Source organism: Bison bison, unplaced genomic scaffold, assembly GCF_000754665.1.
Source record: "Bison bison bison isolate TAMUID 2011002044 unplaced genomic scaffold, Bison_UMD1.0 scf7180017864184, whole genome shotgun sequence".
Lineage (NCBI taxonomy): Eukaryota > Metazoa > Chordata > Mammalia > Artiodactyla > Bovidae > Bison > Bison bison.
Genome location: NW_011494756.1, coordinates 541,803 through 553,934, shown reverse-complemented (window position 1 = coordinate 553,934; position 12,132 = coordinate 541,803). Strand labels below are relative to the sequence as shown.

The 12,132-nt window shown below is 52.5% G+C and overlaps 1 protein-coding gene across 1 annotated transcript in view; it reads right to left on the bottom strand.

The window, feature by feature from the left end:
* Positions 1 to 11,923, bottom strand: part of PNPLA5 (patatin-like phospholipase domain containing 5) — a 22,970-nt gene extending 11,047 nt beyond the window's left edge. The window contains 5 exon segments of the mRNA XM_010843689.1: positions 520 to 612; positions 615 to 739; positions 2,780 to 2,895; positions 3,214 to 3,340; positions 11,739 to 11,923. Coding sequence (XP_010841991.1) covers positions 520 to 612; positions 615 to 739; positions 2,780 to 2,895; positions 3,214 to 3,340; positions 11,739 to 11,923 — 646 coding nt within the window.
* Positions 11,924 to 12,132: the final 209 nt, after the last annotated feature.

The following is a 12,132-nucleotide window of genomic DNA, read 5'->3' as shown; positions in this document are numbered from 1 at the left end:
TCTCCAACTCCAGCTCAGAATTTCTGTGTCCGGCACTGCCTTCAAACACTCTGTGCAGGGGGCTTCCCTGGTTGTCCAGTGGCTAAGACTCTGGGTTCCCAAAGCTGGGGGCCTGGGTTCCATGCCTGGTCAGGGATCCCTAGATCCCACACACTGCAACTAAAAGATCCTGTATGCCACAACTAAGGCCAGGAGCAGCCAAATAAATAAATATTAAAATAAATAAATCAATGAATAAATGCTCTGTGCAGCCTCTTGACCTTGGGAACGGTTTTCCAGGCTCTAAGCCTCAGATTTATCCTCTGGAAAATGGGGATGCCCGTGGTCCCCCGTCCTAGGGGTTCTCATAAGGATTAAGTGAGAACAGGCTGGCTGTAGGGAGCGCAGGGCACCGAGCCAGGCTCCCTGAGACACTCCTCTCCGCTCCCACCCTCTCAGGTTGGAATCAGCCTCGACTCGGGCAGGTAAGCCGCGATGCTCCCTGCGCTCCTGATCCACGCAGTCAGTCCCCGGACTCACCGACAAACAGACCGCTGACGATGCTGACGGCGATGAGCGCCCCGGACGAGGAGCCGTAGAAGCGGCTGGCGCTGCGGAGGAGGCGCGGGCTGGCTGCCTCAGGCGGTGGGTCACCCCCACATGGTAGAGACCCAGGAAAGCCGCGCCCGCGAAGGACCGGCTCCAGCTGCCCTCCTTCTCGAAGCAGCTCGTGGCAATGGGACCAGACCCAGGGGTGCGGCTGGAACAGGGCCAGGAGGGATGATCGCTGGCCGACGGGGCAGAGAAGGGGTGCTCCAGCGGGAAGTTTCACCGGTTGAGTGCCGAGTTGGACTTGTGGCCAAGAGGTGAAGCTCACGCCGGAGCCCAAGCCCCGCCCCCGGGCTGCATCCCATACCCGGGTGTGCCCCAGGTGTGCCCTGGCAGCGTCAGCAGGATGTGGGCACCTTAACGCGCCCCCACACGCACGTCCTTGGCCGAGAGCACAGTCCCAGATTTCTGGGTGATGGGGCCCCGGTGAGTGGGACCAGCTCTTCTGCCAGGTCTCTGACACTCGTGATGGAAAGGCTGTTCCTGCCCCCATTTCGAGGATGAGGAAACTGAGAGTGCAAGCGAACCTGGTAGCCGGAAGTGGGGGAGTTGGACACATAATATCCATCGGGTCTCGGGGGTCAAGTCAGACTTAATTCTGCAGCTGTGCTGGATCAGGGACCTAGGAGAGCCCTGGGAGTGGGAGTCTGGGTTCTAAACTCCGCTGCCCTCCCCCAGCCCCAACCTGTGCCTGGGACTTTGCTCAAGTTCCTCACTCTGTCTGGGTTGCAGTTTTGCAGTATAATGTGAGGGCTTGGATGAGCATCTACAGAGACCTTTCTGCTCTGATTGCTGCTCCCCCAAATACAGATCTGTTAATGGACGTTTAGGTTGCTTCCATTTCTTGGCTGTTGTAAATAGTGCTGCTATGAACATTGGGGTGCATAGGAGAAAGAGAATTCCAGAAAAATCTACTTCTGCTTCATTGACTATGCTAAAGCCTTTGACTGTGTGGATCACAACAAACTGTGGAAAATTCTTAAAGAGAAGGGAGTATCTGACCATCTTACTTGCCTCCTGAGACATCTGTATGCAGGTCAAGAAGCAACAGTCAGAACCAGACATGGAACAACAGACTAGTTCAAAATTGGGAAAGGAGTACATCGAGTCTGTATCTCAACACCTTGCTTATTTAACTTGTATGCAGAGTATGTCATACAAAATTCCAGACCGGATGAATCACAGGGTGGAATCAAGATTTCGAAGAGAAACATCAACAACCTCAGATATGCAGAGGTCACCACCCTTATGGCAGAAATCGAAGAACTAAAGAGCCTCTTGATGAAAGTGAAAGAGGAGAGTGGAAAAGCTGGCTTAAAACTCAACATTCAAAAAACGAAGATCATGGCATCCAGTCCCATCACGTCATGGCAAAGAGAAGGGGAAAAAGTGGAAACAGTGACAGATTTTATTTGGGGGGGGGCTCCAAAATCACTGTAGGAGGTGACCACAGCCGTGAAATTAAAAGACGCATGTTCTTTGGAAGGAAAGCTATGACAAACGCAGACTACGTACTGAATAGGAGAGACATCACTTTGCCAACAAACATCCATATAGTCAAAGCTATGGTTTTTCCAGTAGTCGTATACCAGTGTGAGAGTTGGACCATAAAGAAGGCTTAGTGTTGAAGAGGTGATGTTTTTGAATTGTGCTGGAGAAGGTTCTTGAGTGTTCCTTGGACTGCAAGAAGATCAAACTAGTCAATCCTAAAAGAAATCCATCCTTAATATTCACTGGGTGGACTGATACTGAACTCGAAGCTCCAATACTTTGGTTACTTGATGCAAAGAGCTGACTCATTAGAAAAGACCCTAATGCTGGGGAAGATTGAAGGCAGGAGGAGAAGGGGATGATAAAAGATGAGATGGTTGGATGGCATCACCAACTCGATGGACATGAGTTTGAGCAAATTTGGGAGATAGTGGAGGACAGAGGAGCCTGGTGTTCTGCGGGAAGTCCATGGGGGTCACAAAGAATCAGACCCAACTTAGTGACTGAATAACAACAACAACAAAATACTTTTCTGCCATGTATTTTTAAAATAATGCATCAGTGGCGCCTTTTTGCCAGAGCATGAGTGGAGGGGCCGTTGTTGCTGGCCCTTTCCTCTTCCCCACCGTCCAGTTAGTGGGTTGATTAGGCCATCGGTTCTCAAGCCAAGGCTTGTTTCTTATTTAGTTCTGGGGAGCACCTGGCCGGCATGAATGATGTAGGGGAGAACAACGTTGAAGCCACAGAGGCGATCTCGAAGTAGATCCGGTGCACCAGGATCCTGGCGCCGAAGGAGCCGACGTCACTCTCCAGCGTCTAGCCGGAGGAGACATACAGGCAGCAGGGCGAACCCCTCAGCGTGTGTGACCACTGAGTGGCGGCAGTGCGGTTCATGACCAGCGAACTGGACGATCCCGAGGATATGCTTTCGTTTATCTCGAGAGAATAGATGACTCAAGGGAAGCTAAGGAAAGGGCAAATGGACCGGAACTGGATGGTGGGAGAGTTTGGTGGACTGTTCTGTCACCCAGAGGGCCACATACCTACAGCAGTGCACATATACACTGGCAGCCCGCCTTGTAGTGGTGGCCATGGTGGCGGAGGCGGAGGAGGTGGCAGAGCCGAGTTTCTTACTCTGATGGAGGGTGTGATCGTGGGCACAACAGGTATGAAGACTGTGATGACCGGTACAGAAGATCCCTTCTCCTTACTGTAGTCGATACAGATCATGGTCAAGCGCTCCGTCCTACAGCCCAAGACGCTATTGATAAACAGAGGGGTCGCAGTTGAGGACATCTTTTTCTCTTTCCTTTTATTTATTTTTTTTTCAAATTTTGGATTTTCCCAAGCTTCTAATCCTTCCTACTCCGTAAAAAGAACCCTTAAAAAATCGTATTTAACATCTACACTTGTCGATTGCATTGCTGTTTTCCATCCCTTTTATTATATTCTTACAGATGTAATTGTTGTCATTTTGAGTAGTAAACATCTTGAGTGAAAAAGGAACCCTCAGTGTTACAGTTTGTAAATGATTTTTTTTTTTTTTTTGCTTTTACAGAACATTAACTCCTGGCAAATCAAATGAGGAAAGAAATAATCTTTTTAAATCTTCTTTTGTGTTAGATATTGCATTAAACATTGTATGAGAGATTTGCATTTACTGCAAACTCCTTTTTTAACTTTCTTTTGGGAAAGTCAGTAACACATAAGCAGTTCAGTTATGCCAGGCCTGTCTGGGGTAGCATAGAACAGTCAAATAGTTGCGTGTAGAAAGTTTGAAACCACAGAAGAAAACACTTAGTCATTTCTTTTGAAGAACAGAATTTTTGAATCCTAAAAATTACGTCGCTTTTTTAAAGATGTAAAACTTGTGGACTCCTGAAAAGCATTTTGTATTTAAAATACATTTGTTAAAAGTTAAAAAACATAATGTATTAACTGCCTGCAAGATGGGTTGGAAGGTGAGATATTACGTATATCAGCAGGTGTGACTATGGGGAGTGGATGACAAGAGAAACAGAAATGGGGAAGAGGAGGCAAGGAATAAAATATTAAAATAACACAGAGAACATGCATCTGAGGACCTAAGAAGAAGGGATGGGGCACAGTTAGGAGAGGACTGATAAGACGCCTTTGCTGGTATTTACCTTCTGCCTGGCACTGGGTCAGGCCTTTTTCCTAGGTCATCTATTTTATTTTCACAACTGCCCAGTGAGATATTATCAGTCCCATATTACAAATGAAGGAGCTGAGGTGTAAACCAGGAGCCAGGGTAGGGCAGGAAGCAGATGGGGAAGTGTATCTTTCAGGTTGGAGGACTCCAGAGGGGCTGGCTGGAGGGCATGGGGCTTCAGAATTTAGGGAGCAGAAGCTTCTCTATAGGAATCGGGGTATTCTACCCCGATTCTCAGGGAATCCTGGAAGCCTGAACCCAGGACATCTTCTTATACCAGAAAGCAAGCAAGTGTTCAAGAAATGACAGAATGGTGGCTTGTCCATATCCCAATACTCAGAACCTGCAAATATGTTGTTTTATATGTCAAAAGGGTCTTTGCAGATGTGATTAAAGGAAGGATCTTAAAACAGGGAGATTGTTCTGGGTTACCTGGGTGGATCCATTGTAATCACAAGGGTCCTTAAAAGACAGAAGAGGGTGGCAGAAGAGTCAGAGAGAGATTTAAAGATCATGAGATGCTGACTTTAAAGATGGAGGAAGGGGTCATGAGCCACAGACTGCGTGGCTCTAAAAGGCAAGGAAACCAATTGTCCTCTAGAACCTCTAGAAGGAACAGACTCTGCTAACACTTTGATTTTAACCCAGTGAAGCCCCTTTTGGACTTCCAAACTTCCAAACTAAAATATTCCATACCAACTTATGGAAAAACCCGAATGGACTTTTTTGCCAACCCAACAATAAAATTGTGCTTTTGTAAGCCACTAAGCTTGCTAAGTTATAGCAGCAATGAGATACTAACACACATCACCCCTGTAGCCTTCCGTGTTCGATCCCTGGGTTGGGAAGATCTGCTGGAGAAGGGATAGGCTACCAACTCCTGTATTGTTGGGCTTCCCTTGTGGCTCAGCTGGTAAAGAATCCGCCAGCAATGCAGGAGACCTGGGTTTGATCCCTGGCTTGGGAAGATCCCTTGGAGAAGGGAAAGGCTCCCCACTCCAGTATCCTGGCCTGGAGAATTCCATGGACTCCATGGGGACTCAAAGAGTCGGACAGATTAAAGGACACCAGAGATGGGGCATCTGAGCCACACACAGCTCTGGATTTGATCCTGGCCTGGAGGGAAAACAGCCCTAAATGACATTGTGCGGACGATTGGCAAAGTGTACATGTAAGCCATAAATGAAATCGCAGAGCTGCACTGATGTTACACTGGCGATTTTGAAAACTGTACTGTGGATACATAAAAGAAAGTCTGTTCTTGGGGAATACATCGAGATATTCAGGATCGAAGAGGCATGGTATCTGCAACCTAATTTCCAGCAGTTACAAAAAAAAAAATCACTATCTTTCTATAGCTCAAAACCACATCTATTTGTCTCTGTCTGTTATCTAGAGAGAGAAGCAAAACATGCCAAATGTTACTGATCCCAGAACCTGAGTTACGGGGACATGAGAATTTTTGGGGGCCCAGTTCTTGCAACTTCTCTACAAGAAAACATGAGATCATATCAAAAAGAAAAAGACAGGAGACAGTTATCCCTTTCTGGCCGGGCCCAGCGGACTTGGGATGGGGGGGGGGGTCTATCTTCAGCCATAAGTGGTGAGTTCTATTCAGCATCAGTGTTTGGATAGGGGTTTTAGACTCGCCAGAGATCACGGGCTCACTGAGGGGAGAGTGGTGCCTTTTTCAGAGATTCTGCAGAGAGCTGGTTGCTGAAGCAGTAAATGTCCCAAGCAGGAGGCCAAAAGAGGAAATAAGGAAACCTTCCCAGTGGCTCCCTAACTGAGCAAGAAGGAAAAGATAAGGAGGAGGAAAAAAGGAGGAAAAAAAGGAGGGAGCAGAGGGAAGGCCACGTGGCGTGCGAGAGGAGGGGTGAGCTGGGAGGTGAGGACAGGAACACCCCAAAAAAGAAGAGAAGACAGAAGTGGGGAAGTGGTTTCTGAGCCTTGACGACGGCTTGAAGCAGCGTGTCTGTTACAGGGAAGGACCGAATCTGAGTCTTTGCTGGATCTGTATTTCTTTAACCTTTTCTTCCCGTGGCTTTTGTTCACTGAAAGGATGGTGTCCATACATAACGGCCTGCACTGGGGAGCCCTGCCCCTCTGCCTGAATGTTGAACCAAAGAGTGTTCAGGAAGTCATCCTGACCCTGTCCACCCGTGAATGATTGAAAGAAAGAAGAAATTAGCTCATCCCCTCTCTGAGACTGGCCATAACAGGAGGTATTTGCAAGATTAATGGCCTTTGTATTTCACTTCCTCTCCTCTTCCTCCTCTATGTTCTATAAAAGACACTGGACCGATAAGACCCCGGTAAGATGGTTATTTTAAGATGCTAGGCTTCCATCTTCTCGATCTGCTGGTTATTCCTTGCCTTAACACCTTGTCACCCGATTCACAGGCCTGTTGTGTGGCTAGCAGAGTGAGCAGGGACTCAGTAACTTGCCCTCTACTCGAAGGAATGGGACTCTGGTCTGGAAAGGGCACAGGTGGCTACTCCCTGAGCCTCAGGTCCAGGGCAGGGATCTAAAGATCATTGCCCATGCATCCCCGACCCTGGGATTCATCAGTGTTCCTCTTCCCTGCCCCCACACTGCTGGGACTTCCCCTGGCTCCTCCAACCCCTGGATCTCTTTTTAAAATAATAATAAAAAATATATGTATTTGTTTGTCTGTGTAGCATCTTAGTTGCGGTACTCAGAATCTTCGATCTTTTGTTGCACTGTATGGGATCTAGTTCCCTGACCAGGGATTGGTCCTAGGACCCCTGGCTCCCAATATGGAAGCTCAGAGTCTTGGCCACTGGACTACCAGGAAGTCCCTCGCTGTCTCTTTTTATAAGGGTTGATATTGATCGGTCAGGCCTTCCTGAGGCTCAGACCTGCACTCTCTATTCTCTTTTTAACATTAAAAGGGGAACAAGTAAACTTTAATAAGTTACTGTATTCTTCTCCCAGCCATGAGTGATCTCATCCTTTAAAAGTGGGTGAAGATCGCCACCTGAGCTACAGAACGGTCTGACTTCTGGCTGGACCACAAGCCTCCAGATGGACTTAGGTGATGGAGGCGGCTGGCACAAGCTGTTGGAAGTGAAAAGGGGCTGCCAGGCTGCAGGGCACCGTGGGCACCAGGAGTCCTTGCCAGGTCTGCACCCAATGGGGAAGACGTCCGGCGAGCACTGTGATTGGGTGGCTGTTGTTTCACAGAGCAGACTTCATTTCTACAAGCTTTGAAAACTGGGAATGCAGTTTTGTGGGTGGCAAACCAAGGGAGGAGGAGGATGTTGAAATGGCCCGTGGTCAGCGGCTGGGCAGTGCTGGGTGGAAAGGCCAGGCTTTCTGACATAAACCGGCACAGGAGTCAGAGGCATCAAATCTGCCTTCTTCACTGCCCATATTCTTAAAACAGGAGAAGATGGGCTGCTTGACTGGCGGCATGAAGGACCACGTCGGGGCAGGGAGAGCAGAGTGGTGAAGGCTGTGAAAACACAGCGCCAGCTGGTCACATGGTCCAGGCCACTGGCAAAAGGGCAGAAGGAGGCAGGGAGGGTTGCTGGGCCACGGGCAGAACCTGTGCCCACTCACCCTCAGGCCTGCCTCCATCCTGACTGTTGCATCTGGTCCCTGGGGTTGCGCCGGGATCTTCCAAGAGCCTTTCACCCAGGACCCAAGACCCAGATGTAAGAAGCGGCCACCCACCTACGTGGGTTCTGGAGTGGACTCTGTCCCTGGGGCTTGAGACAAGTAATTGCCTCTCTCTGCCTCTCTCTTCCCACCTGTGAATTGGGGGAATCATTACATCATAGCCTCCAACCTTTTCCGGAACGAGGGTGTCGCTTCACACACAGGCACACCTGGAGAGTCACCTGACCTTTTAGTCGCCTGAGTCAATTGACCTCTTAGCATCCACTGATGGAGAAAATCCCGAGCCACCGAGAGCGGCCCTGAATCCAGCAACACTTGGGAAAAGTACTGTACAGAGTATCAGTACAACTGATACTTTCCAGACAAGGACTGGAAAGCGCTTGTCCCTGTGTGTGCAGAGTCATCTATTTACCTCCAAACCAGGCTCACGTGGTGTGGGCCCGGGTCCGGGGCCTCCGCCAGTTCCCTTCTGCCCAACACGGAGGCTGGACACAGTAGGTCCTGACTAAGTCCAGAGGCAACACGGCTGAGTCCAGCTCCAAGGGAGGTGGGTGTTGGGATCGGAGAGTCCATCCAAGTCCCACTTGAAGAAATCCAGGAGAATGGTTTCCACGGCTGCTGCTGCTGCTGCTGAGTCGCTCAGTCGTGTCCGACTCTGTGCGACCCCATGGACTGTAGCCTACCGGGCTCCTCCGTCCATGGATTTCCCAGGCAAGAGTACCAGAGTGGGGTGCCATTGCCTTCTCCCAATTTCCACGGAGTATCTATCAAAAGACTTCAGGCCATCAGCGCGGAGACTTTGCCTGTGAGATATTGGGAGTTGGAGCTATTCTGGATAGATGGGACTTGAGAGGCCGGCAGGGCTGTCCCAGGTCCCTCTCTCAGTGTGTTCAGGGCAGAGAGACCAACAGAGACCCAGCAGAGGTCCATAGAGGATGGGGAGGGGCTGGGATGGTGCCCCAGGCCTCCTTCAGGGTGCAGCGTCCAACAGGAGACCAAGGATGGAGGTCCGCCCTTTCCAGGGCCAGGTGCAGAGCCCTTCCTCGGCAGCCCCCGTCTGATGTCATGAAGCGGGGTTAATTATCCCCTTTTCGCAGATGAAGGGACTGGAGCCCAGAGATGCCAAGGGACTTGCCTGAGTCACACATCGGGTTAGGGTCCTGCCAGGACCAGGTTGCTGGGCCTCCAGACCTGCCTGCTCCCGAAATGCTGCCTCAATTCTGCCAGGGAAGAGGGGCCAGCTCTTCACAATGTCACCAAGGCCCGGCCCCGGAAAGGGGAGCATGCAGCCCAGGGGCTGACCTGCTAACCAGACGGCCTCAGTGTAGCGAGGTGCCCACGGGTGGCCTGGGACTGTCTGGGTTAGTGGATTTCCACTGGACGGCCCTGGGATGGGGAGGACTTCTGAGTGCGGTGACCCAGCGCTTCAGCCTTCGCTCCCAGCCCACTTCTAGGGCACCAGGTGCAGGGTGCTGACCTGACTTCCATGCTCCAGCCCCAGCCCTGGGGAGAGGCCAGGGGCCTCTACCTGCCCCTGCTCCCACCCAAGATGGGACAAAGGGACCCCTCAGCCCGGGACACCCCTCAAGATGACCACTGGAGCTCTGAGGGGACGGGAACCATGCGTCTTACAGATCAAACACCAAGCTGGTCTTCCTTCCTCTTCTCATCTCTTTAGTCCACCTCCATCCACAGAGGACTTACGGAGGACTCCCAGGAGCTCCCGTGTTTAGGACCCTGCAGTCTCACTGCTGAGGGCCCAGGTTCAATTCCCGGCCCGGGAACTAAGATCCTGCAAAGCCACACAGTGAGGCAAAAACAGAAACAGAGGTGTGAATGCTGAGCCGCTCCAGTCTCTTGGGGGTCTCTTGGTGAAGCCCAGGCTGGCCCACAGCCAGTGCCCTTTTCCCTACAAGCTGGTCTTCCCTCTCTGTCCTCTTCACCCCTGAAAGGGGACCAATCAGGGAAGGCTGCTTGGAGGAGGGGTTTGAGCAGAGCCTGGAAGGGTGGAGGAGCGGGGAGGGAGGGAGGCAGAGAGATTCAAGCAGGGCATTCTAGAGCAAAACCACACGGGCAGGAGAGCATGGGGTGTGCCTGGGACTCGATGAGGGGCTCTTAGAATGGACAGGAAGGAAGAGATTCCAGATGAGGCTGGTGAGGCAGATGGAGCTCTAGTGGGTGGGCAAGGCTGGGCAGGGGTCCGGGCAGGAAGTGCCCTGTTAGCAGCTGGGCCCAGGTTGTGTGGGAACACATGAGAGTCGGGCCTCCCTCCCCCTACAGGCGTGCCCCTCTGGGATCCAAGGGCCCAAGCCTCCAGGAAGGGAAGCAGGGCAGTGTCTGGGCAGCTGGGACTGGCATCCTCGGCCTCCCCATGGCTCCAGCCTCCCTTGTAGGGGTGGGGACACCGAGGGGGGGGCGGTGGGACACTGAGCCCAGCAGGGCTGAAGTGCATCCCCTGCCCTCTATGAGCTTATCTCTGCCCCTGTGTAAAGGGAAGAGCCGTTCTGCCTCTGACTGGCAAGCGTTTTGCAAAAGATGCACGTGTATGAAAGATGGTGACTGGGCTGGGGTCTGTGCCACCACTTCCCCCTCCCTGTGGTTGGGGAGCTGGGCTTAGGAGGCCTTCGGGGTGCGGGAGGAAGAAGGGCCAGGACAGAGCTCTGCAGACTCACCAGCCGCCAAGGCCAAGGGCGGCCTGCTGGGGAGGAGAAGGGTGGCTGTGGCCGGACAACCTTTGTGGGCTAGGGCAATGCGGCTGGGGGGCTGGGCGGGCAGAGCCCACTGGGGAGCAGCACAGACCACTGGGAAAGGCACCCCTCCCCGAGAGCGGGCGACTGAAAACCCCTGTCCTTGTGGCTGCCAGGTGCCCGCTCCCGGGCAGCCAGGTGCCCAGTCAGCTCCCGATGAACAGGCTGCCGGGTGGGGCGGCTGGGAACAGGTGTGCGTTTCCCACCCCCTGAAGGGGCGTGCTCTTCTCCTGGCCCCAGGTTATCGTCCAGGTTCTCTCCCCGCCTGTCTTCCTGAAGGCGGCGGCCCTCGATCAGCCCACCCCCATCTCTCTCTCTTTATTTTCGGCTGTGCCACATGGCTTGTGGGATCTTCCTTCCCGGCCAGGATTTGAATCTGCACCCCTTGCAGTGAAAACACATTGTCTTAACCCCTTGACCACAGGAAAATCCCCACCCCATCTCTTTTGGAGACGCTCCCCCAGCCTTGAATTTTCCATCCCCTAGAACAATCTCCCCCTACCTCTCCACTCCCTCTCATCCTCTCCCGGGGATGCAGCTGGAAATCAAGCATCGAGCATGCTGAGCCTCCCCTCCCACCCCACCCCTGCCAGCTCCCTGGGTTCCCTAAGCAGCTCACCTCTTCCCTCCTCCCCAGTGCCCGGCAGGGCCACGTTTCATCGCCTCTCACCCCATCATCTGCAGCTGCCTCCCACTGCCTCCCACAGTCTCCAAGGTGGCTCACAAACCTCCCCCAGACCCCTCGCCGACCTATTTACACAGGTGTCAGCCCAACCCTTCCAAGACAGAACACCGCCATGTGCCTCCGGATCCTGCCACAATGGCTGAACCCCCACCCCACTCCTGGCAGGCAGGTCTTGCTGCTGTCTCCATAAAGAGCCCTACGGAGAAGGCGCTGGCCGGAGCCTGGGACCGCACATCTGAGCTGGGTCCTGGCTCACACCTCCCAGGCTGGGCCACTGCAGGCAGGTCACTGCCCCTCTCTGAGCCTGATCGGGGCTGATGGTGCCTATCTGCCTCACTGCTGGCTGACAACGGGTCTTCCGAGTGATCAGAAGGAACACGCACATACACACAGCAGAGAACAACTCACACCATAGAGGGAACGATTTCAAAAGATGCACCACACCGAAAAGGGGGCCCGAGAAAGAACCGAACTCGTCCAGAGGCAAACAGCAGCGTCGTCAGGGAGTGTCCGGCTTGAGAGGAGCGCGGGTAGGTGAAGCCACAAAGGCGCACCCGAGGGGAAGACATGCAGCAGGGTACTTCAGTGCACATCGGGTTCCGCCACCTGGATCTTGTTCTTCTTTCTTTTTCCCTTTTTTAAGCTGGGTCGGTTGCTGCCCGAAGGCTTTCTCTAGTTGCAGTGAGCAGAGGCTTCTCTCGTTGCCGAGCACTTTGGATCAAGGGCTCAGTAGTCATGCCACTCGGGCTCTGGAGCACGCAGGCTTCAGTAGTCATGGCGTACAAGCTTAGTTGCTCTGGCA